Genomic DNA, 22,594 nt, shown 5'->3' with positions numbered 1-22,594 from the left:
ACCCGTTCCCAGCACCACTTGAACTCCTATAATCCCAAGGATTAAATTTTGCACCGGCAATTGCACATTTCTACTACAAAATATTTGGGCTTTGAAAGACTAGTTGCTTGCCTGAATGCAGCTTCATACGTAGTATCTGCTTCATCGTCTGGTGAGAAATAATGGGGGCTTTCAGACAAATATTGATAAGACGGATATTGATTCCATTCAAATATCCACGACCTTCTGCTTGTTGGATAAGACCCAATAGACCCTCCCTACAAACAATGAAGACTTAGATACACTTTTGGTCCTCCTGTTTTTAAAAATTAGCTTTTCGGCCACCTATTTCAACTTTTTTGAGTTATGGTCCCTCCACTCCATTTTGAGGTCAATTTTGATGACATGGAAGCGCGCTTTGGTGGACACATTTAATATCCATGTCATTATTAATTTATTTTTTTCAATAATTATTAATTTATAAAAAAAATATATTAAACTAATATATTGAATTCTAGATGTGATTGAAAATGATAATTTATATATTTTTTATAAAAGATTTTAATTATTAAAATAATATACTCAACTAATACATGAGAAAATGATTAATTCATAAATAATAATTTTATTGAAACAATAATTTTATTTATTAGAATAATATATTATTTTACAAAATATTTTAATATTTAAAACATTTTATAAAATAATAATGAAAATATATCCACATAGTTGTTGTCATGTCATCAAAATTGACCACATGGGTGGGGCGAGGTGCACTAATTGTTGAATATGATCCAACTATACTATTTAATCAAATGGTTCACTTTAGAGATATCAGACTGTTGAGTTGTGATAAGAAATTAACGTTTAATAAAACCTTCAAAGATTACGAACTCACCTAACAGATTGGGGTTTGTAATCTTATAAGAGGGTTTTGAGTCAAGAGATTGATCAGATCTATTTTGTTAATTATCATGAGACGAAAAGAATAATTGTAGAGAATAGGTGCAATTTACTAAATGAAGAATAAATGATTCGAAAGACCTAATCATTTCTCTCTCAAAATCTTGACTAGTTTATTTACATTATGAAATTAATTTTATGATTATGAAACTGACTATTTGCCCTGTTGAACCCCCCGCCCTTTATACATTCGACATGATAATGAAATTGCTAAAGAGGAAATATAGCAGTCCCTTTGAAGAAGAATTTATAATTTTATTACTCTTATGCATTTTTAGTACATTTGCTAAAAGTTGATCAGGACAAAAAAAAATCTGTTTTTTAAAATTGGGGGATCATAACTTAATTTTTTTTTTTTTTTTTTTAAAATAGGGGGTCAAAATGCATTTAATACAATAATGAACAAATAGGGGGACAATAGGTCTCCATGTTGTTTTCTTCTCTCAGGGGTGATAGGGTCAATCATTTTATTATTTACAATTATTAAGTAGTCAACAGACGACACACATCATAATCTATTGTATCTATCGATGAGAGAACCCCATTTTCAACATAGTCTCCTTTAGATAGAGCCAATCAATTTGGTCATTAGCTTTACTAATAACTAGCTTAAGAGCTACACTAAAATCATTACCCTGCGTCTTGGCTTTCATACAATGGAAAATCTCGATGACCACCATAACATTAGCTAAAATATAACGTTATGACACAAAAGCATATTGACTATCAAATATGTACTTATGGAGCACATTCTTTAATTCAAAAGAATCTCATACAACACATTGCAAAGAGCTATAAGTCTCTAATCCTTTATCGTCTTTTGCTCTTGTCCCTTGGGAATAAGTAATATATTCTTTGAATTAAGTGACAGGAATTGGCCATTATTGAGCCACAAGCAACATTCTTGAAAGATAACTAGAATATACAGATTCCAGAAGTGATGATAAAAACTTGGATTGCATTGAAAATACTGCCTCTTTGAATTCTTTTATTTGAAAAGATACGGGAAGCTGCATATTATCTGATTCATCAATGGCCCTATTGATTACAATAACCATCGGTTCACGAACACTAACCTATTCTTAGAACAATTCCTCAAAACTACTCTTTAGCTATATAGTTACCCGCACACCACCAAAGTCTTCCAAATAAGAGATATAGTTCACCTTCTTCATTGACTTGGCTGAAGCATGATTTTTATATTTTTTTTATTTTTATATTAAGAGATATAGATATACCAATGGGTTTTAAGAGAATGAAACTAAGAAGATTTGTGCATCCGCCTTGGTCACAACATCGAACCAAATTACTACGACACTCTTCAATCTCGATCGGTTTTCAGTTTGCTTTAGCGAGTCTTTCTCCAATAGACCAAGTTATCTGCATAAACCTCCAACAGTTTTGTCTGTGTTGCCTTGCCTTGCCAACTTCCACGAACCACATCATTCAACCTAGATTCAACGCACCACGCATTTTCAAGTTTGAACTTGAGACGTCATCTACTAGGTCTCACAACAATACATAGTCACGAGAACACGTTTTTCAGTCCCAAACATGATTTTAACCATTTCATAGATGTTTGGATAACTTGCAAAATCAAACCTCTAAACCGCATATCTAGTCCTAAATGTGAGTTGTTTCAAATTTACAAATTGAAACTTCCACAACGACATAAAATCAAGAGCTTTTATTGAGGTGATGATATGATGTGAAATTGGAATGTACGTAAGAGGTATATAAAAATGGATGTGTTTACCTATCTTTTTTCTAAAATCAATTTTAGAATTTTAATGTTTTGTAAGAAGTTTACATACCATATTACCCATATCTCATTCTCCAATTTTCCTACACATAAGATACTCTTTTTTTTTCCCTGTGACAACGATGTTCCTTGTTCTTGTTCTTACTTGTACATTTTGTCTACAACATTCCATTCTTAATTTTCTTCCCACAATTTCTACCAAACATAAAAAGTAACTGAACTTGGTGGGGACACGTGTAAGCTGACACCTCAATATACCAAACCAAACCTCACCACCTCAACAAAAACAGAGAAATCTGAAAATAAAAAAACCGAACTCCTCATCACCACTTTACAAAGATCTATACCTTTTTTCTCACGTTGCAAATTCCAGGTTCGCATGTTTTATAGCTTTTTTCCGCTTAATTCAAACGCGCGTTTAGAAATTCCTACATGATCATTAAGTCGAAATTGTTTGTTTCCATGCAGAGTGATATTAGGGATTGAAAATGGTTTCTGAAGCCAGCAAGAAAAAAGCTGCTCAGAAGAAGGCTGCCGCCGCTGCAAAGAGAGGAGGGAAGGTTGCCGCCGTGTCATCGAAAAAGGCGGTGGATAGTGTTGCTAACGGAATTGGGGATATTCAGATATCTGATCGGACATGCACTGGTGTTCTATGTTCTCATCCTCTTTCTCGGGATATTCGGGTTGGTAACTCATCATCGTGTTATTCATTAGTTTCATTTTGGTTAATTTATCTTTAATTAATTGTTATTACAAAAGCTGGTTAGAATGATTAATCTGAGTTTCGGTAGTTATTGTTCGGTGTTTTGGTTTTGTTGATTTGTTCTTTATTAGTTAAATGAATCAATGAAAGTGATTAATTAGTATAACTTTTGAGATTGAACAGTAAAATAATGCAGCAGTTGATTTGGAAGAAAGATAAAAATTCATTTCCAAAGAGTGAAATCATTTAGGCCCTGATTAGATAAACATCTTCATTTGCAGATTATAGCATAAGCACTTATAAAAAGCTATTTTTGTAACACGATAAAGAAAGTCAAATTGTTTTCTTATTGCCATTCAAAAAAAAAAAAAGGCTTCTCTTTTAAGGTATTGACTGTTTTCATAATCTATTCCGGAGAGCTTATGCATATGTCATAAGCTGTTTTCATAAGTTCTTCCAAACAGGTTTATAAGTGCTTATGTTAGTAGATAAACTCAAGTAAGTCAATCCATCAGGCCCTTTCTGGTAACTTTTGAAACCTAGTTCTGATTATTATGACTGAAATTAGACCATGAAAAATAATTTGAAGTGTTTAGATCAAAATCAATTTTTGTATTAGGTTCATCTAATGAGTTTAGTTTGAGTATTTTTCCTTGTGTCCTTCAAATTTCAGCATAATTCTTGTCTTGGTTTTTCAATTGAAAATGATCTGGCTTACTTGTGTATTGAACATATATTGCATTGTATCTCTGGAAGAAAGAGAGAACTGGATATTATACCCAGATTCTCAATTAATTATTAATCCATATTTTCGGACACTGGCATAAACATTCTCATTTTAGATAGTAGTCTTACTTCTAAATTATTGTAGCTAGCGTGGGTGCGTGCATGTATTTGAACACCTAGTCAAGCAGTTGGGCTGGTAGCAATGGCATTCTACCATGTAGCCCATGTCAAAATCTCTGTTTATGAATCCTTCAGAGGTAGGTAATATTTCAGTATTGAGCAATCAAAAGGATATTTCTGCCATATAAATAATACAGTTAATTGTCAATGCATTTAAAATTATCAATGTTGTATTCTATTGACGTTTTGGTTTATGCTGCGATTACAGATAGAATCTTTATCAGTTACTTTCCATGGACATGATCTAATAGTTGATTCTGAGTTGGAGCTAAATTATGGAAGGTTTGTCAATTGTCATCCATATTTATATCTTCTGACTTGTGAATAGGATGTTATCATTTCTTACTGTAATATTTGTTGGTGATTGTGTTTTCTTTAACTTATTTTCAGACGTTATGGTTTGCTTGGATTGAACGGCTGTGGAAAATCTACGCTACTTACAGCAATAGGTTGCCGTGAGCTTCCTATTCCAGACCACATGGATATTTATCACCTTAGCCGGGAAATTGAAGCCTCTGACATGTCTGCGTTGGAGGCTGTCATTAGTTGTGATGAGGAAAGGTTGAAATTGGAGAAAGAAGCTGAAATTCTGGGGGCACAGGTATGTTTTAAGTACTTTGACATCTTAACTTTTACGCCCACAGTTGTTTTGTGTTTACAGATGACTCCACACCTTATTTATTTATGTTCCAGGAAGATGGCGGTGGTGAAGCACTTGAACGAGTTTTTGAACGGCTGGAAGCTATGGATGCATCAACTGCCGAAAAGCGTGCTGCTGAAATTTTATTTGGTCTTGGTTTCAACAAGCAGATGCAGGCAAAGAAGACACGTGATTTTTCTGGTGGATGGAGAATGAGGATTGCTTTAGCACGAGCCCTGTTTATGAACCCAACCATTCTTCTACTTGATGAACCAACCAATCACCTTGGTATCCCTCTTCCCCGAAAAGAGTAACTCTTTTATTTGTTACTAAATGATCATTTTTACCTTGTCATGTTTTATGCATTGATTTGCATGCGATGATTTTCTTTGCGAGCAGACTCGTGTTTTTTAATTGAAGGTCACATGGGTTCTTTATATGTTGTTTCAATTATGCCTATCAAGTAGAAGACATGGATAATATTGAACCCTTCTAGTTCTAGGTTGTTCGTTGGGTAGGCCTCTATGTTGCTTTGAGTAAAGTTTTCTTGGTGTATGCTTTGATAAAACATCTGGCAGGATTTCATCAAGTTCTGAGAATATGTCTTTTGATGCTTTGTATCATCATGGGCTGTGCTGTGCTTTGGATGCTGGTTCCAGTCGCTTGCATCTTCTATTTCTTTGATCATTATTTGTATTGTGTCTCTGCTTTCTACATTTACATCTCATTTTATGGAGGTCACATTTTTCTTAAGACTTCTTACTCTGATATAGTCTTGGGTAGTTATCGGTGTCACCTTTTAGTTATGATGATGCTTTCAGACTAAATTCAATGTATTGGCTTTCTCTGTTTCCCTTCATATCTTGCATTGTTTTTTGCTATTTATTTTCATAGCATCTGTCTGTCCTTATAGTCTAATCTTTGATCGTATAGCATAACTGGGTTCATTTTTTTTTTAAAATAAATATTTGCAGATTTGGAAGCATGTGTGTGGCTGGAGGAGAATTTGAAGAAGTTTGACCGTATTTTGGTTGTGATTTCACACTCCCAAGATTTCCTTAATGGTGTCTGCACAAATATCATCCACATGCAAAACAAAAAGCTGAAGTTCTATACTGGTAATTATGATCAATATGTTCAGACACGTGCTGAACTGGAAGAGAACCAGATGAAGCAGTACAGGTGGGAGCAGGAGCAGATTGCCTCAATGAAGGAATACATTGCACGATTTGGCCATGGATCAGCAAAACTAGCTCGCCAAGCTCAGAGTAAAGAGAAGACTCTTGCAAAAATGGAGCGTGGTGGACTTACAGAGAAGGTGGTAAGAGACAAAATTTTAGTTTTCCGCTTTGTTGATGTGGGGAAACTTCCCCCACCTGTTCTCCAGTTTGTGGAGGTGACATTTGGCTACACTCCTGATAATCTCATCTACAAGAACATCGATTTCGGGGTCGATTTAGACTCCAGGATTGCTCTGGTTGGACCCAATGGAGCTGGGAAGAGCACGTTCCTGAAGCTTATGACAGGTGATTTGGTTCCCTTAGATGGCATGGTTCGTCGCCATAATCACCTTCGCATTGCACAATTTCACCAGCACTTGACTGAGAAACTAGACTTGGAACTGTCTGCTCTCCAGTTTATGATAAAAGAGTACCCTGGAAATGAGGAAGAAAAGATGAGAGCAGCCATTGGGAAGTTTGGATTGTCGGGTAAAGCACAGGTGATGCCTATGAGAAATTTATCAGATGGACAAAGGAGTCGCGTGATTTTTGCATGGTTAGCCTATAGACAGCCGCACTTGCTACTATTAGATGAGCCAACTAATCATTTAGATATCGAGACAATCGACTCGTTAGCCGAGGCATTGAATGAATGGGATGGTGGCATGGTTCTAGTCAGTCATGATTTTAGGCTCATAAATCAGGTGGCCCATGAGATATGGGTGTGTGCTGATCAAACAGTGACCAGATGGGAAGGTGATATTATGGATTTCAAGCTGCACCTAAAGGAAAAGGCAGGTTTATCTGACTGAAAAGATAGCTTCCGTGATGTGCAGTGTTGTCCAATATGTCACAATTATGAACTTATATTACAATGTAGGTATGTGGTGCTAGCTCCTTGAGCTGGATTTCTCTCATGGTGATTATAATCAAATTAAATGGTGGAGAATTAGACATAGAAATCACCGGCTTAATTATTTTTTGAGCTGAGAAGTCCTTCACCTCTGTAATATTTTTGTTTTTAATTATTTATGGTGCTTGTCAATTTAGTTGTACACGACTTGTTATAAAATTATATGTTATACTCAGTACTTGTTTCCTCTGGCTCCTTACTCCATATGGGAGTGATTGATTTGTTTACATGATCGCATGAAACTGGTATTTTCTTATTTGGTCAATATGCTAGGATAAAGATGCACTACTTAGACCAAAATACTAGGTCATTATGGGATTCAAATTCGTTAACAATTATTGTGAGAGTAAGGGAAACTTTTTTTGAATTTAACTTTTTAGGAAGTGATAGAGATATGAAATGTTTTGAAGCTTCAAATGAACTTAATATATCTCTGCTAATAAACAACAAAAATGTTTTATGGACATCAAATCTTCCCTACATATGTGATATCACATGCAAAATTCTGATTAATTCAGCCATGTTAATAGTTATTTATATCACGTTTTTTTTGTTGTTGAAAGAATCGTGGGATTAATTATGCAGTTTAATTAAGTGAATTAAATTAATCAATTTACTTAATTGAATTAGCCATGTATTTGAGGCTATGTTTGGATACAAAAGGAAAGAAAGTAAGAGGAAAGATTGTTAAAGGAATGAAAGTGAAGAGAAAGTGAATGGAAAGTGAGATGATTATTTTGGTTGTTTATTAGGAGTGAAAGTGGTGAGAAAGTGAGAGGAAAGAAAGGTATGTAAACAAGAAAATGACAAAGCTACCCTCAAAGAAAAATAAAATTTCCAATACATTAATATACATATTTTTACAAGAGTTTGATTAAAATAATATTTTGATTAAAATTAAAATAAACATTAAATTATAATGTAAGTTAAGTATTAAAGAGTATCACATTTTATTTTTGTTAAAAAAAGGGTATAATAGGTTTAAATAAGAGTTTAGTGTCACAATTTAAATGGAAGAAAAAACTATCAAGTTGTTGTTATTTTTTAAAATTTGATGGGCATTTATGACATTTCATCCAAAAAGTAAACCTTCCTTCCACTTTCCGTCCAATTTAGTAGTGATTATATTTTGAGTGGGTCCCAACATAAAACTTTCTTTCCTTGTCTTATTGCTGGTAAACCAAGCAATGGAAGAGAGAATATTCTTCAACCTTTCTCTCCTTCCTCTTTCTTTCCTTATAGTTTCTCAGAAACCAAACATAGCCTGAATGTGACTATCTAGTGTAGAAAAAAACAATTGGCAGTTCAGTTCTCAAAAACATGTAATCAGTAGTCACAACTCACAACACAACTCCCGTAAATTAAGCAAGGGTGTCCCTAATTATTAAATATATGATATCACTTTTCAATCATTTGGATGCGAAGAAAGGGCCAAAAAGTGCAATTCGTTAAGAAATATTTCTTTATCCAAATAAAGCAAAAAATACTCTAAAACAATGGATCAGTTTGAAGTTTGTCTGAATTTCAGTTTTAGTTTCTGATTAAGGCAATCTAACCAATGTTTGATCAAGAAATTTTAAAAAATATATTACTAAAGTTATTGTAAAACAAATTACACTAAAGATTATATTTTTAAGACTACTACTACTAGTTTTGCATTTCATGAAAAAAAAAATCAGGTATAGCTTTTTTTTTTTTCTGGTAAATTCATCTATCGATTTTTAATAGAAAAAAAATTAGACGTTAATTAAATCCATTTACAAATGAAAACGATGGAAATGAAAAAAGGGTCTGTTAAACAAGCAAAGAAAAACATATTGCAAATTATTTTTATGTATCGATCTTTTAACATTTATCATATTTCAATGTTTGCCTTAAGAATTTAAAAATTTATATCTAAAATACTATAAACACTTTCGTTTTGATCTGATAAACACTTTCTTTATTGTTTTAATAAACATAGTTGGATTTTATCAAATAAATAAACAAACATAGTGGCGAATAGAATTTAATTTGCACATCTACCAACACAAAAAGAATTTGTTTTGCCCATTCCAAATTAAAATTAAAACTTAAGCCTAAAATTATAAATCGAACTTATTTTAAATTAGTAAGCATGGCTGTAGTTAGATGATGATGATGATGATAAATTGCAAATTTGAGATCTAAAATTTTGTTTATACAATATTTAATTTAAACTTACTAAACATATTTTAGTCGTGAGTGGAGTTTAATTAATTTGTACATCCCAAACTAAAATTCATTTAGTGTGTGGGGGAATTATACCTCCAACATACATACAATCAGTTTGGATGAATTTAGGGATATCCTCATTCTAATATTAGATTAATTCTTTAAAGTATTGAGATTTATTTAAGGGATTGAACATTTTCCGAGTTTTTTTTTATTCAAACTTTTTCAAATTGTATTATGCACTCTTCATCATTAATTAGATGTACTTTCATATGGATTAATGAACTAAATAACTTATGATTTCAATATAAATTACTAACATATTTCCTATAGCATATATGCATGTCATTGATTATTTATCAATAATTTGAAAAACCATGAAGTTATTGGAGGAATTGCATGTTGTAGCAGTTAATTTCAGCACCTCCCTCTTGTTTTTGCCATTGCTGTTGCAACATCTTGTGAAGTTCACTTGGCTTGCAAGGAATGGTTAGTGCACCTTCATGATCAAAACCATATTCTTCTTCTGTTTTCTCTAATAGCCTCACAAATGTTGGATTAGTTAAACAACTTAATGGTAACACAAATCTCTTTGCTTCTTCTTCCTTCCTACCCTTAGCAATCACAGCAAAATGTCCTTCCTTTACATCCTCAGGCACATAGGTTGATGTTGATTTGTTTCTCCCTATTACTATTTTCTTCTGTAGCTTCTCAATGAGCTTCACAATGCCACCTCCACCATTCTTTTTGTTGATGCTTCTCACACTGAACACGGCCATGACACTTGACAAATGCAACTCTTTTGTTTATTTGAGAGGTAGAATTTTTTTTTGAGGAATGAGTTAGAATTGTTGAGTGTTTGAGCTCTTTACCATCTACTTATAGACACACTTGTAGTGTACAACTTGTAATGTTGTGCTCATAAGACTAGTGGTGAACTCCATAAAAGATTATTTTGTGGGTTCCATTAAAACGCATCATCTTAAAATAATTAATTCATTTTTTTTACCCTAATGGTGTGGTCTTAAAAAACTAATAGTGGGTCCTACAATTTATACAAAAAATATATATTTTATTTACTTTTAATGGCATTAATTCATCTTTTCATCTATTTTTTTTTTTACAAAAAGCTTTGATAAATATGTAGGATAAATTACTTTAGAAGGATGCGATGATTACATGCTGTGTGCTGACATTGTTTAATGATTTTTAAATGAGTAAATCCCCTCCCCTCAAAGATGGTTGAATTACACTCCCCTCACCTCTTATGTTAAAATATACACTCTCCTCCCTTGAAAAGTAAAATTTATACTACCTCCCCTATAAGATGCTTGAATTACATCCCCCTCCCTTAATAATTAAATATGGACTACACTTTAATCTATTTTAACATAAATAAATATTTTTATAATATATATTAATTTTGAATCACCATTTAAAAAATATAATTCCGTTTTTTTATAATCTAAATGTCAATGACAATTAAATTTAAATCTTTTGTTATTAATTTTATAATTTAGAGCATAAATTCACTTTTAAATAACCATACTTAATCGACTTTTGTAATTTTTTTTAAATATTTTAATTTTATTTTGGATTGTTTCATATTTTATAACAGGGTTTAAAACTATATGTTAATGAAATTGTGAATAAAAAGTAAATTTTAACTTAAGAGGGGAGGGCAATGTAATTCAAGTTTCTCTCAATGATGGGGAGTGAAATATTTTCTAATATGTTTTGAATAGAAGGGGAGGGGAGTGTATATTTTAACATAAAAGGAAAGGAGAATGTAATTCAAGCATCTTTGAGAAAAGGGAAATGTAATTTACTCTTTTTAAATTATAGCTGGCGAACAATGAGAAAAGTATCTTCCGTTAATAGTGCTCTAAAGTCGTCACAAAGGTAGGACTACAAAGACAAATTATGTCTCCAAAAGCATAGTAATTTTACTCAGTAAAAAGACTTTATATTCTACCATTTTTTTTAAATTCGAATTAATAAAATTTTATCGAAAATTAATATTATCTTAATTTGATTAATTTTATTATTCATCAAAGAAAAATGGATTCTAGTAATTTAATAAATAAATTTGTATAAAATATTTGAAAAGTAATTTTTAGGGTTAAATATGTTTTTGGTCCCTAGAAATATACCAACTTTTCGTTTTAGTCCCTCTAAAGTTTTCCTTCAACTTTTAGTCTCCCAAAAATTTTCCATCTTCACTTTTGGTTCATCTTTTAAAGTAAACTCATATGTATAATTCATATTTTTTAATAAATTTTTTTAGAAAAATTCATAATATTATAAGAATCTCTCCCAAAAAACATTAGAATTTTTTCACAATACATGAATTTATTATGAATTTTTATATTTTTGATGGTTAAAAATTCATATTTAATTTTAGGGACAAAAAACATATTTAACCCTAATTTTTATAGAGACTAAAATGGAAAGTTGGTATATTTATAGGGACAAAAAAACATATTTAACCCTAATTTTTAAACAAAGATTTAGTAATTTCACTAGAATATCTTTTTGGCATTTAGAAGTGCTTCATCTTAAAATTAGTTTTAGGCTTCCATACGTGTTTGACCCGTGTTATTAAAAGGTCTTAGTCGATAAGGCTACTTGAAGTTCACACCGACACAAACACAAACATTTGACATAGACCGACATGTTATCAAAAATATTTTTAAAAAGTAAATAAGTTGAATGTAATCACATATATCAGTATCATATATCGATACATGTTGAACATCAAACACACTTTATGTCGGTTCTACATGTAAATCGTTGAATGTGAATAATAACGTTTATAAAAAACTTGATAAAAAAAAGGGTTGAAGTGGTAATTTGGGGAAGGGGGAGACCAAGGCATGTGAGTGCAGTGTCTACGAGCTTTCATACTACGAAACGTCCCTTTTAAAGTATTGTCTAGTCATGTCTCCCTCCAACTCTCTTATTAAATCCATCTCTATAGGTCCATTCCTATCTTCTCTTGCCAAACTCTTCTTCTTATATGCCATGCCTTAATTGACTTCAATTCGGAAACGACATTACATAACGTCTAGACCTTTTTATGCTTATCTTTTTATACTATTATTAGTTAGAGCATGAGTGATATAGATCATCAGCAAGTGCCACAATAGTTTGAAAGAATTTAAATTCTGGAAGGCACAGTTGGTGGAAATTTAAGAAATACAGTACATCAAGAGTTGGATGAATGTATTTCATAGAGAGGACGGCATGTGAGTGATCATTTGCACCGAGATGAATGTGTTTATCATTTCTTATAACTCTAACGGTGCATTTGATATGTTAAAAAACAAGGGACCAAACAAAGACAACTTCAGTTATAGTGTTTGATTTTAAAACTGTTTCTAGGATTGAACAAATTAGAGGGGACAAAAACTAAATTTTTTGTCCCTCACTAAACCACAACATAACTTTTTTTAGAGGTACAAGTTGTCTAAAATACCGTGACATTTTATCCACCAAGCATTGAGACAAAAAGATGTTTAATACCTTAAAAATCTTTCATGTGTTGTTCTGTCTTCTACTGTTACGTGATTACTAACTTTTTACCATATCAAACACGCTCTTAGATAGACTAAAGTTTGTAGGAAGATACATGATTTGAGGGTTACAATCTTGTAATCTTATTTGAGATAATGAAACATTCAATATGTGTTTTTTCAGTGACAAGAGATGCTAAACTGGTAAATTTTTGTGCTAGCTATTGTCTTCTCTATAGTATAGTATACTCGTGCGTTTCATCAAAGATTCTTGATGTATAGATAAATTCGAACGAGTAACTAACGTGAGTAACTTATTAACTAATGGAATAGCGTAAAAAACAAACTAAAAGTACTAATTCAGCAATCTCTATTATTTACCCATAAGCTGTTAGGTGATATTACCACAAGTCCACAATCAGCTTGAACTACAAGAAATTGAAGCAATTAATGCGAATAAATCCTAAAAATAGCATGAGGAACTGCTAAAATATCAATAGAAAAATGGCTAGACAGAGTAATAAGTAATCACTTGACCAATCTTACTCGAAATCGTTTCCAGCCGTACTCTTTGTCCTAGCATATAATACAAGCACTTTTTGGGGTCCATCCATCCAAAAGGTAATCTCTGAACACTGATATTTTGACATCGAAAATGACATTGTATAAAATACATCCTGAATAAGTGTTGGTTTTATTCGAGAGAACAAAAAAGTACCAAATACCACGTCGGCTGTCGGTTTAAGATGTCCAAAAAGCGTTTCTATAAGTATTTAATGTCGCAGCCCCCACCCACAACAAAACACCTTTAAAGGGGGTCATGTGTTGGATGCCCTACATTGAGCAAGTGTTCCTTAGTAGTCCCTCTCACTCAGTCTTCAGGTCATATATACATCAGCATACCGCAAACAAAAATGTCTCAATTTTGAAACCAATAACTGGGAAGATGAGTCATTCATGAGCTGCAGCTACTGTTAGTGTTGGATCAACAATGCAACTCTAGATATTTAGCTTTGGTCCACCTGTCAACAGATATATCTACTCCACTCCAGCTGCCTCAGATATTTATCAGCTCAAATGTTGAAAGTCAAGAGAATTCACTAGAAGAACTAGTCAACATTATGCCTGCCTGAGCTACTCAATTATCTCTATCTACAGCACAGTTGATCAAAGTTACTAACAGAAATATAGATACATCTGAAATGTGAACTTATCATGGTCAAAAATACTACTCTTCATTGTTTCAAGGTTACCATTGTTAGAGTTCATCGAGCGGCTGTTTCTTGACTAACATGATGTTTGGATGTTGAAAAGTAAATGTGAAAACATCCAGGGTCGCCAAAGGCTTGGAGACATTAAAAATTGAAAAGTACTGTAAGTGTGAAAATTTAAGACAATAAAAACTCCTTTAGAAAAAGTGACTAAATAATGAATATTTCTTGCATAATTTAAAATTGTTGGATCTATGACGTGCAGATATACAACATGACCTTAAGAAATGAAAATTACTATATGTGTGAAAATTGAAGACATTAAAAATTCCTTTAGAACAAGTGAACTAGTGTTCAACAGCTCTCCTCTCTCATGGCCTGATACATGGCTTAAAAAAAACTGGAAAATTGTCACTCCTATCCTGCATACAGTATGCTATTTGCAGGGTATCAACCCTTTAAAAGAAAACATCAAAACACTTGTATACCTATCATTTCTGTCTAAAGATACAATCCTAACTATCTACACCAAACCTAACTGTCATGTATCGTTGCATAGGTTAATTACAATCTGACCTCTTCTGCCAAAACACTGCCCAGCCAGGAAGCATATCTGCAGAACCACATCATTGCTCTTAAAGGCAACTTGCTCTTGTGAGAGAGCTGTGCCTATAAACAGAGAAGACTATAGAAAAAAAGTGGTATAAATGCGTTGTCAAGTTGCGCCGTGTAGGCCTCCAACAAACCACTTACAGTCACAGCTAGAAAGAGAGAGAACCAATGCTGCAAAAAGTTATTAACAAGGTGTCAAAGAAGAACTCAGTAATCTAAGGAACAGACACTCTAGAGTACTAGCAAGCTTTTATCCATTTCATTTTATCAACGGTAAATGGCAATTTTTTGTTCTTCCCCCCTTATTAAATGAGACGCTAAAGATGAAACTGCATCTTACTGTCCTTGGAATATACAACTTGGCAGTATGCTATAGGCTTAATTTTTCCATTCCTTTCTCTCCCCTCTGAGGAAGGGATATAGGAGATATTGAAATGAATAGCATATGAAAAAAGATGAGGGTTGGGGAAAAAGAGTGCAAGTACTTCCTTGCGACACAATACATGGAACCTAAAGTCTGACCTAACTCCTCATGCAGCAGATGGCTTGTATGCATGAATCTAGGTGAGCAATGCTTGTCTACTACATTCTAAACTTATTGGTTTAAAAAATTGTTTGATGTCAACGGTAACAAAAATAACTGTATAAAGCTTTGGTACTAATATGAAACCGAGCTATGTGGAACCAGAATACCGTGGGACTTGTTTATATGTAGAGTGGCGGAAGACCTGAACTAAGATATCAAGTTCCTTTGATATCAACACCAAAACAAATAATATCACTTTATTACTAGAGTTTGGTAACACCCACAATTAACCAAGAGAGAGAGAGAAGAGAGAGGACCTGAGTGAAAATGTATCCAGTTGATGCTATGAGTGGAAGGAGTAAAGAGCAAGCAGCTAGTACAGACGTTATACCAGCTGCAGTACCTTCAACTGTTTTCTCTGGCAAAGAGAGAAAGCTACATTAACATGATGGAATAGACAACACTGATAAAAATCATATAACGAAAATACTCACTGCCAGTTTTGCTCCACCTCAAAACACCATACTTGTGCCCAACCATTGATGCCTAAACAAAAAAATCGAAACTCAATTACTATCAACTACCAAGATACGCAACCATCAAGAGAACAGCTCCTTTTAACATTTCTGGATTAAAAAAAATCTATAATAAAAACATGTTTTTAATGCTTTTCTTTAGTCTCTGACTTCACCACCTCAGACAAAATGGTAATATGGTATCCACACATCCTCATTTCTCAATGTAGCCCTGTTAGAAATTAATCAATTTACTTCTACATGGGAACTGTTTAGAGTTAAAGAAAATAGTACGAATTCTCGCAAAAAGTTTTCATACATTATTAGTATTCATGAAAAATCATATATTGATTCCCCAAAGTGGGAGTAAATTACTTTCACCAAAATTGCCACATCATAGATTGATTTAGGTTCTTGCATATACGGTTCAAACATTGTTGACTGATCCAAAATAGTTACAGCTACACACTGCATTTAACCTTGTGCACTAAGATACAATTCATCTGTTTCCTTTTTAATAGAAGAAAAAATCCATCAGTTGGTTAATTGAAATGGCCCCGAAGTTCAGCAGTTGTATACAGTACACCCCCCCTCTAGAGAGAGAGAGAGAGAGGACTCACCATTGTATCTCCAATTCCTAGGCTCAAAATTCCCGCAAAAGGGGCAAGAGGTCGATCATTGTACCCAGATGACATCCAAATAGGGAGAGCACATCCAAGCAAGAGTGAGAAGTGGCTGAGCAATAGGAAATTTTGTCATGAAAGAGAACTAAATGAAGCTGTGTATCATAAACACTGCTTCATAATATGGGCTATATTGAAAACTGAAAAGAGCATAATACCTGACAATGAGAAGATCAGAGTCACGGTGATCGGTGAATGCATTCATAAATTGATTTATTGGTTGTCCAAAGGGCCAGATTCTCCATACCTAAGTAAGACAATGTCAACAAAAAAGCAACTAGGAAAACTTTGTATACTAATCAGCCTGCTCGGAATCATTTGAATTCGTGGGCAGTAATATTAGAAATTTTAGCTTTTGGGTAATGAAAAGAAGACAATGACTCAGCTTGTGAAGTTCATTTTCAACAAGTCATAGCTGGGCAAAAAGTATATGCAGTATGCATCAGCATCCAATGGTTGCAATAAGAAATGAGACTGTACTAGTATTCTATTGATAACATTGAACAATGCTATTATTGGATTTAAATGATCACATTCAAATAATCATAAGTTTAAAATGATTCAACAAATTTTCATGAAATCAGAAATCTAGTTTAATGGCATATCTCTATGGAAATTGTTCCAGCAGGTTGCAATGTCTCCCAATTACATGCTTTATACCTCATATATCCTTTTGCTATCAATACATGGACTACTGTAAATACCTCTCACAGGACCCACTCAGATTAACTGTTCTTGGCCGCATAAATATAAATGCATAATAACATGGTAGGTCATTTCTTTCATAGCAATTTTTCAAACTGATGTATATTGAATTTAAACATTGATTCCTTATGGATTGTTATCGATAAAATCAACAATAAACAATGAAACACAAAACAACCTTTTTAAAGTATGATCTCATCAATATTAAGCTGAATGCATTCCAAGATACTTACTCGAATAATTTCTAATATTAAGAAAACCGCCAATGCTGCACCGAAAGCTAGATCGAGAAATTTTGGCTGAAAGCAATAAAAAAGTGAGCATTATAGCCAACACACATTAGCATAATTGATCAATATAAAACATATACCGACACAAGTAATGCCCTCTCTATAATGCCAGGGTCAAGGAAAAAATATTTATGTTTTTGTACACATCATACGGCTCAATTATTCCTTTTGCTTTTATATTTCTTAACCATACAATGAAAACTAACTTTTAAATAGCGTTCATAAAATAATATATTAATGAATCAGTTATCACTGGAAACAGCCTCTTGTGTAAAAAACTGGGTAAGGCTACGTACAATACACCAAATGGTGGGACCCTTTCCTGGACCCTGCGTATGTGGGAGCTTTAGTGCACCGGGTTGCCCTTTGCCCCTTTAATAAATCAGTTATCACATGACTTGCATGTTTCAATTATTACATACAACAATCTATAATTTGTATAAACCATATAAAAAAATCCCAATTATTTATTATTAATTGCAAAAAGTAAAAAGTATACAATAATTTTAAAAATAAAATTAGGAATTTTTAAAATATTCATAAAAAAATAATAATGACAAATTAGAGATTGTCATATGCATCAATCAACAAGTACAGGGCTTGTGATGAATAGTTTTTATTTAGTACTCACAAGTTTCAGAAATTTGAACTAAATGGCCTTTCATCGAGATTCAAAGTAAATGGTGGCTATACAAAATGAGGTAAAGTCTAGGGAGTGTTCATACATTTTTTACCTGCTTTCAATTATAGTAAACACAAGGCACTGGAATTTAAGGAAAAAGAAAATAGAAAATAGGTACACAGTAGCACAATCCACTCAATACCACTAAATAGCAAACAATCATTTAGTCTCCTAAATTACCTGGAAGATAAGGGCAGGCGAAAACATCAAGACAGCTATCAGATGGTAGTATTTCCGCAAAAGAATCCTCTCAATCTTACTGTTCTTAGAGATCTTGTAGAATCGCAAAACAGAAATAGAAATTATACACATCCAATAGATACATAACGACAGTCTCTTGGATGGCTCTGAGAAAACAAAGGAAAGCACCCTGCAATGAGATGTTTAAAAATATAAAAAATATAGTTATCTAACAAAACAGTATAATGATAAAGTAAAAAACAATGGTTTTATGCTTACAAAAAAAATATTTGAACATGAGACTATCATCATGGCTATAATTGGGTATTTTAACAAGCCCACTAGACTTGGCTTAGCAACTGAACTATCTGAATAAGACACAGTTTCTTCTATTGCTATTTCTCTCCATAAAATATGGATCCATGATACGGATAAAACTCATATGAGTGTGCGGTCAACATAAAAAGCCACATTATTGGCTTCTATAGTTTGTTAAAAAAACGAACCGTATTTGGAGAATTATATTCTGACTTAAGATTCTCACATTACCATCTTTATAAGAGAAGTCTATATTAGCTGGAAATGCACATGCTTGAATAAGTTAAATCTACATAGGTATGTGAATACAGTGTAACCAGATGCTACAATGAACATGCCGCAGTTTCTAGTGGAATTAACAACTTATGTTGCCTTATCCTATAAGATGTATGTATCAGAGCTGCCAGCAAGAAATACGTTGAATCCTGCTCGATTCATTCATAGTCAAAAAACTACTTTCCAAACATCCTGTTATTACCACTTCCATAGTATTTCAGATCATATCTGAAAACATCAGTAACTGGTAGCTAACAAAATTATCAGATATTGATGGCATACCAGAAAAAGGGATGCATATCAAACTTCTGTACGAACTGCATCCATAATGGTACAACCACAATGAGGACGAATCCAAGGGAAGCAATAAATATAAGGGATCTCCAAATCTCATAGTATCTTCTTTGCTCAGAATAAGTTGTATTTATAAAGCACTCCCATATTTGGAGAGTATACTTCAAAGTTATTGGATATAGCAGAAGACCAAGCACAATCCCCTGCAGAAGCAGCAGATAAGTTTAGCTGATCTAGTTACACCAGTAACAGAAAAATCATAACCTAAGGACCAATACCTGAATTATAATGTTTATCTCACTTCGCTTTATTTCATCTGCAGTAATCAACTCTGATGACACCAATAGTCCACATAGCTGTTTAAACATTGTAATCACCAATAACATATATGTATACTATTTATCATGAAAAAAATTGTGTTAAAAACCACTAACCTTTTTTATAGTAAGCAACAGCATATCACCAAAATAGAGAACTATACCAGCAGTCACCAAAAATGCTTCCCCTGGAATCAAGGAGAAACCATGATAAATAAAAGAGCTGACAAATTAAACACCCCTAATCAACCATGTAATTTTTCTAAGATATAATAATCTGGTGGCAGTAATGTATGATCCATATTTCAGATAAGGGTGAAAAATGAATCCAGCTACCGACGAAAGAACAGCAAAACAAAAATCAACTAACAATTTGAAGAAACCCTGTTTATAAACAATGATGCTTTTGTTGGGTTGGGTCTTCTTCATTGGTGGTGCTATAAAGCGCTCACACCAATTCAAGGGTTCAAGGAAGGGCTGAATCTATTGTAGGCAGCCTTTAACAGAGAATATGGTCATCGATTTTAAAATGAAAAAAGAGGAAAAGAGCGGGGAAAAGGAGAAAGTGTGATATGATTGAAGAGACGGAAAAGGTTGTTCAAAAACTTCCTTTCCTTCAGTGAATTTCTGTTGATGATCTTGCTTGAAACTGTGGACTTTACATCTGCATGGCTGGATTTTCAGTGAATTTCCGTTGTTCAAATATGCCTATTGCATGTTGAAGCTTACATACTCACTCTTTCTGAACAGATTTGCTGATTTTAATTGATATGTTGGGACCACATGAAGCAGGTTTTTTTTTCTGGTCGAACCATGAAGCAGGTTTTTTTTTCTGGTCGAACCATGAAGCAGGTTAAGTAAAATAAGAAGTGCACTTGCCTTACATGGTTAATTGACAAGTTCCTAACATAAAGTTTCTGCTTGTTACTTGAAACTTGAAATCACAACAAAAAAAAAAGTATTTATACCCAATTTCTTTAACTTGTAGTGCCATATCAGTTGTGACGATAGTAAAACCCGGAACACACAAAAGAATAACCGGTGTATAAGAAAGACGTACCAATGGAAGCACAAGACGGAAAAGTTCTCATGAAATGCTGAATTAGTTTGACAGATGCCAATCCATGAAAAAAGACCCATGAAAGCTTCAGTGCAGGGTGCAAGCCTAAAAAGAAAGAAGCAATAACAGTTTAATCAGAACACGTATTCCTCAACTATTGGCCTGTTTGGATTGCCTTATTTGAGCTTATCTATTGACATAAGCACTTGTGAGACTTTTAATCTCTAGATCTTTCTTATAGTTTTTCTAGGTCTATCTCTACCTCCAGTGATCTAACTATCTATTGACATAGCATGCATCTAAAAGTCTTCTCTCTACATGCACAAACCACCTAACTCTAGTTTCCACCATTTTTTCTACTATAAGTGCTAACCCAACCTCTCTCTCTAATGTTGTCATTTCTAATCTTATCTTGTCTAGTCTTACACCACATCTAGTGAAACATCCTCATCTCAGCTACAAAAACAATTTGACTTTATTTTATCTTTTGTTATGGAAATAGCTTATAATAAGGTCTTATATATCATAACTCTTATGCTATAAGCTGCAAATTAAGCTGGTTATTCAAACAGGGGCTATATATAACATAAGCATAAGTATAAGGCATATGATTCAACAATCCAAAAAACAAACTTACCAATCTGAGACGTAGTCAAAAGTGCGACAACACAAAGCACAGCTTGAGACAAAACAAAAGCAAAGCTTAACCTTGCACCCCAATGAGAATGCTTTATAGTGAAAGCAAGGAATAAAAGCACACTGAAGACGCTGGCAGATGTTGCCCAGTATTGCAATGTCAAATATTCAATCTCTACACATTCAAATTTCACACAAATCACAAATTCGCAATTAATAATCTTAAATGCTAAATCTCAAAAAACCCTAAAAATGGAAGCAACATGCATAAATCAAAGGGAATTGCAATAAACCTTGAGGTTGAAGTTGTTGAAGCGAGAATCCACGCGAAGATTGAATCAATTTGGAGAGAATGAGAGAAGGGAGAGTGATTGCACCGAGTAGAATTCCAGAGGAAGCACCAGGTCTGAAATGAATTGATATCAATTAACCGATGAATGAATCGATAGAGAGAGATAGAGGAGGGGTAGAATATACCTGGTGCGGAGAGAGAAAGGAGAAACGGAGGAATCGACGGAGATCTCGAGGAAGAAGGAAGCGATGGCGAGAAGAGAGAGGGAAACGCCGTGGGAGAGGAGAGAGAAAGGAAGAGAGTAGAGAATTGTAGAAATGAAGAAGAGAACGATGAGTCTCTCGCCGTTGAAAAACGATGTCGTCATGGAAAATGTTCTAAACCAGAATTGGGTTTTACGCGGGAAGATGAAGCTAACTATAGAAAGAAGAAGAAGGTTGTTGGACTCTCATTTTTTCTCATACCAAACTCATTTTGTCAATTCCCAGTCAAATTAATTCACGCGTTCTGTTCTGCTGCTTTCACACATCCATTATGTATTATCATAGTATCAGATTAGAAGACTTCTAACCAAAAAAAAAAAAAAAAACATCAGATTAGAAGACTGGTGGCATTTAGTCTGGGAATGAGAAGTTTTTTTCCACCATGGAAAAGCTCCCATTTCCAGGACAGCTGTCAGTTGAAAACTTGTTGGAGAGAAAAAATAAAAAATTGAAAAAAAAATTTTAATTTTTTTTTTTTTCTAGTGTACCTCCTCTGTTTGTTGTTGCTTCACTTCACCTCACTTCCATTCATTCAATTCCTTCGACCCTCTTCTCCAACCTTCTCTCCAACAGCTAAAACCAATATTCAACATATCCATGGATGAACACCATCTTCATTGTTGAACGATCAATCTTCAAACAACAACCAATATTCTCCCTCGACAATGTTCTCCATCGGCACATCCATGGATAAACGCCACCAGATCTTACACTGATAAGTTGTTGTGAGTTTCTGGTTCATCTGTTTCGTCACCGCGTTTCATGTTTTTCAGGAGTGATTTGTTTCCCTTTCTTTGTTCTTTAATTAGAAACTATTTAATTTCACTTTTTTTTTTTTTTTTTATATTAAGTTCAATTGAAATTGCTTGCTTGGTATTGTTTCTTTGTTCTGATTATGCTGTGGAACGATTTATGTGAATTTATTTACATAAATCTGGTG

General features: G+C 33.5%; 3 protein-coding genes across 4 annotated transcripts; 1 reads left to right on the top strand and 2 right to left on the bottom strand.

The window, feature by feature from the left end:
• Positions 1-2,900: 2,900 nt before the first annotated feature.
• LOC25487858 (ABC transporter F family member 1) lies at positions 2,901-7,277 on the top strand. 2 transcript variants are annotated; one of them, XM_013609901.3, is made up of 6 exons: positions 2,901-3,077; positions 3,173-3,387; positions 4,522-4,595; positions 4,704-4,914; positions 5,007-5,241; positions 5,928-7,277. In XM_013609901.3, the coding sequence occupies exons 2-6, from the start codon at positions 3,193-3,195 to the stop codon at positions 6,983-6,985; spliced, it is 1,773 nt and encodes a 590-aa protein (XP_013465355.1). In that variant the 5' UTR covers positions 2,901-3,077; positions 3,173-3,192; the 3' UTR covers positions 6,986-7,277. The 2 variants fall into 2 exon arrangements, with proteins under 2 accessions (XP_013465355.1, XP_024632541.1); XM_024776773.2 differs by lacking the exon at positions 2,901-3,077 and adding an exon at positions 4,279-4,390 and having other exon boundaries at positions 3,248-3,387.
• A 2,234-nt stretch (positions 7,278-9,511) lies between these two features.
• LOC25487857 (auxin-responsive protein SAUR50) lies at positions 9,512-10,153 on the bottom strand. The gene has a single exon (XM_013609900.3). The coding sequence runs from the start codon at positions 10,056-10,058 to the stop codon at positions 9,663-9,665; it is 396 nt and encodes a 131-aa protein (XP_013465354.1). The 5' UTR covers positions 10,059-10,153; the 3' UTR covers positions 9,512-9,662.
• Positions 10,154-13,407: 3,254 nt separating this feature from the next.
• Positions 13,408-22,594, bottom strand: LOC25487856 (dolichol kinase EVAN). Its single transcript, XM_024776744.2, has 15 exons — positions 22,143-22,594; positions 21,577-21,954; positions 21,393-21,505; positions 21,101-21,274; positions 20,464-20,568; positions 19,521-19,591; positions 19,365-19,442; positions 19,075-19,289; positions 18,199-18,388; positions 17,280-17,345; positions 16,500-16,588; positions 16,279-16,393; positions 15,638-15,689; positions 15,461-15,561; positions 13,408-14,788 (listed from the first exon to the last, which is right to left on the bottom strand). Exons 2-15 carry the CDS (start codon positions 21,756-21,758, stop codon positions 14,675-14,677), a joined length of 1,665 nt encoding a protein of 554 aa, XP_024632512.1. The 5' UTR covers positions 21,759-21,954; positions 22,143-22,594; the 3' UTR covers positions 13,408-14,674.

The sequence above is a fragment of the Medicago truncatula genome, chromosome 2 (assembly GCF_003473485.1).
Source record: "Medicago truncatula cultivar Jemalong A17 chromosome 2, MtrunA17r5.0-ANR, whole genome shotgun sequence".
NCBI classification, from domain to species: Eukaryota; Viridiplantae; Streptophyta; class Magnoliopsida; order Fabales; family Fabaceae; genus Medicago; species Medicago truncatula.
This window is presented reverse-complemented; position numbering and strand designations above follow the sequence as displayed.

Coding starts and splice junctions, on each gene's coding strand:
- LOC25487856 (XM_024776744.2), bottom strand. CDS start 21,758: ATGACGACATCGTTTTTCAACGGCGAGAGACTCATCGTTCTCTTCTTC. Junction 19,592..20,463: donor TCCGTCTTGTGCTTCCATTG/GTACGTCTTTCT, acceptor CCTTGATTCCAG/GGGAAGCATTTTTGGTGACT. Junction 14,789..15,460: donor CTGGATACATTTTCACTCAG/GTCCTCTCTCTT, acceptor AACTTTTTGCAG/CATTGGTTCTCTCTCTTTCT.
- LOC25487857 (XM_013609900.3), bottom strand. CDS start 10,058: ATGGCCGTGTTCAGTGTGAGAAGCATCAACAAAAAGAATGGTGGAGGT.
- LOC25487858 (XM_013609901.3), top strand. CDS start 3,193: ATGGTTTCTGAAGCCAGCAAGAAAAAAGCTGCTCAGAAGAAGGCTGCC. Junction 4,915..5,006: donor CTGAAATTCTGGGGGCACAG/GTATGTTTTAAG, acceptor TTTATGTTCCAG/GAAGATGGCGGTGGTGAAGC. Junction 5,242..5,927: donor TGAACCAACCAATCACCTTG/GTATCCCTCTTC, acceptor AAATATTTGCAG/ATTTGGAAGCATGTGTGTGG.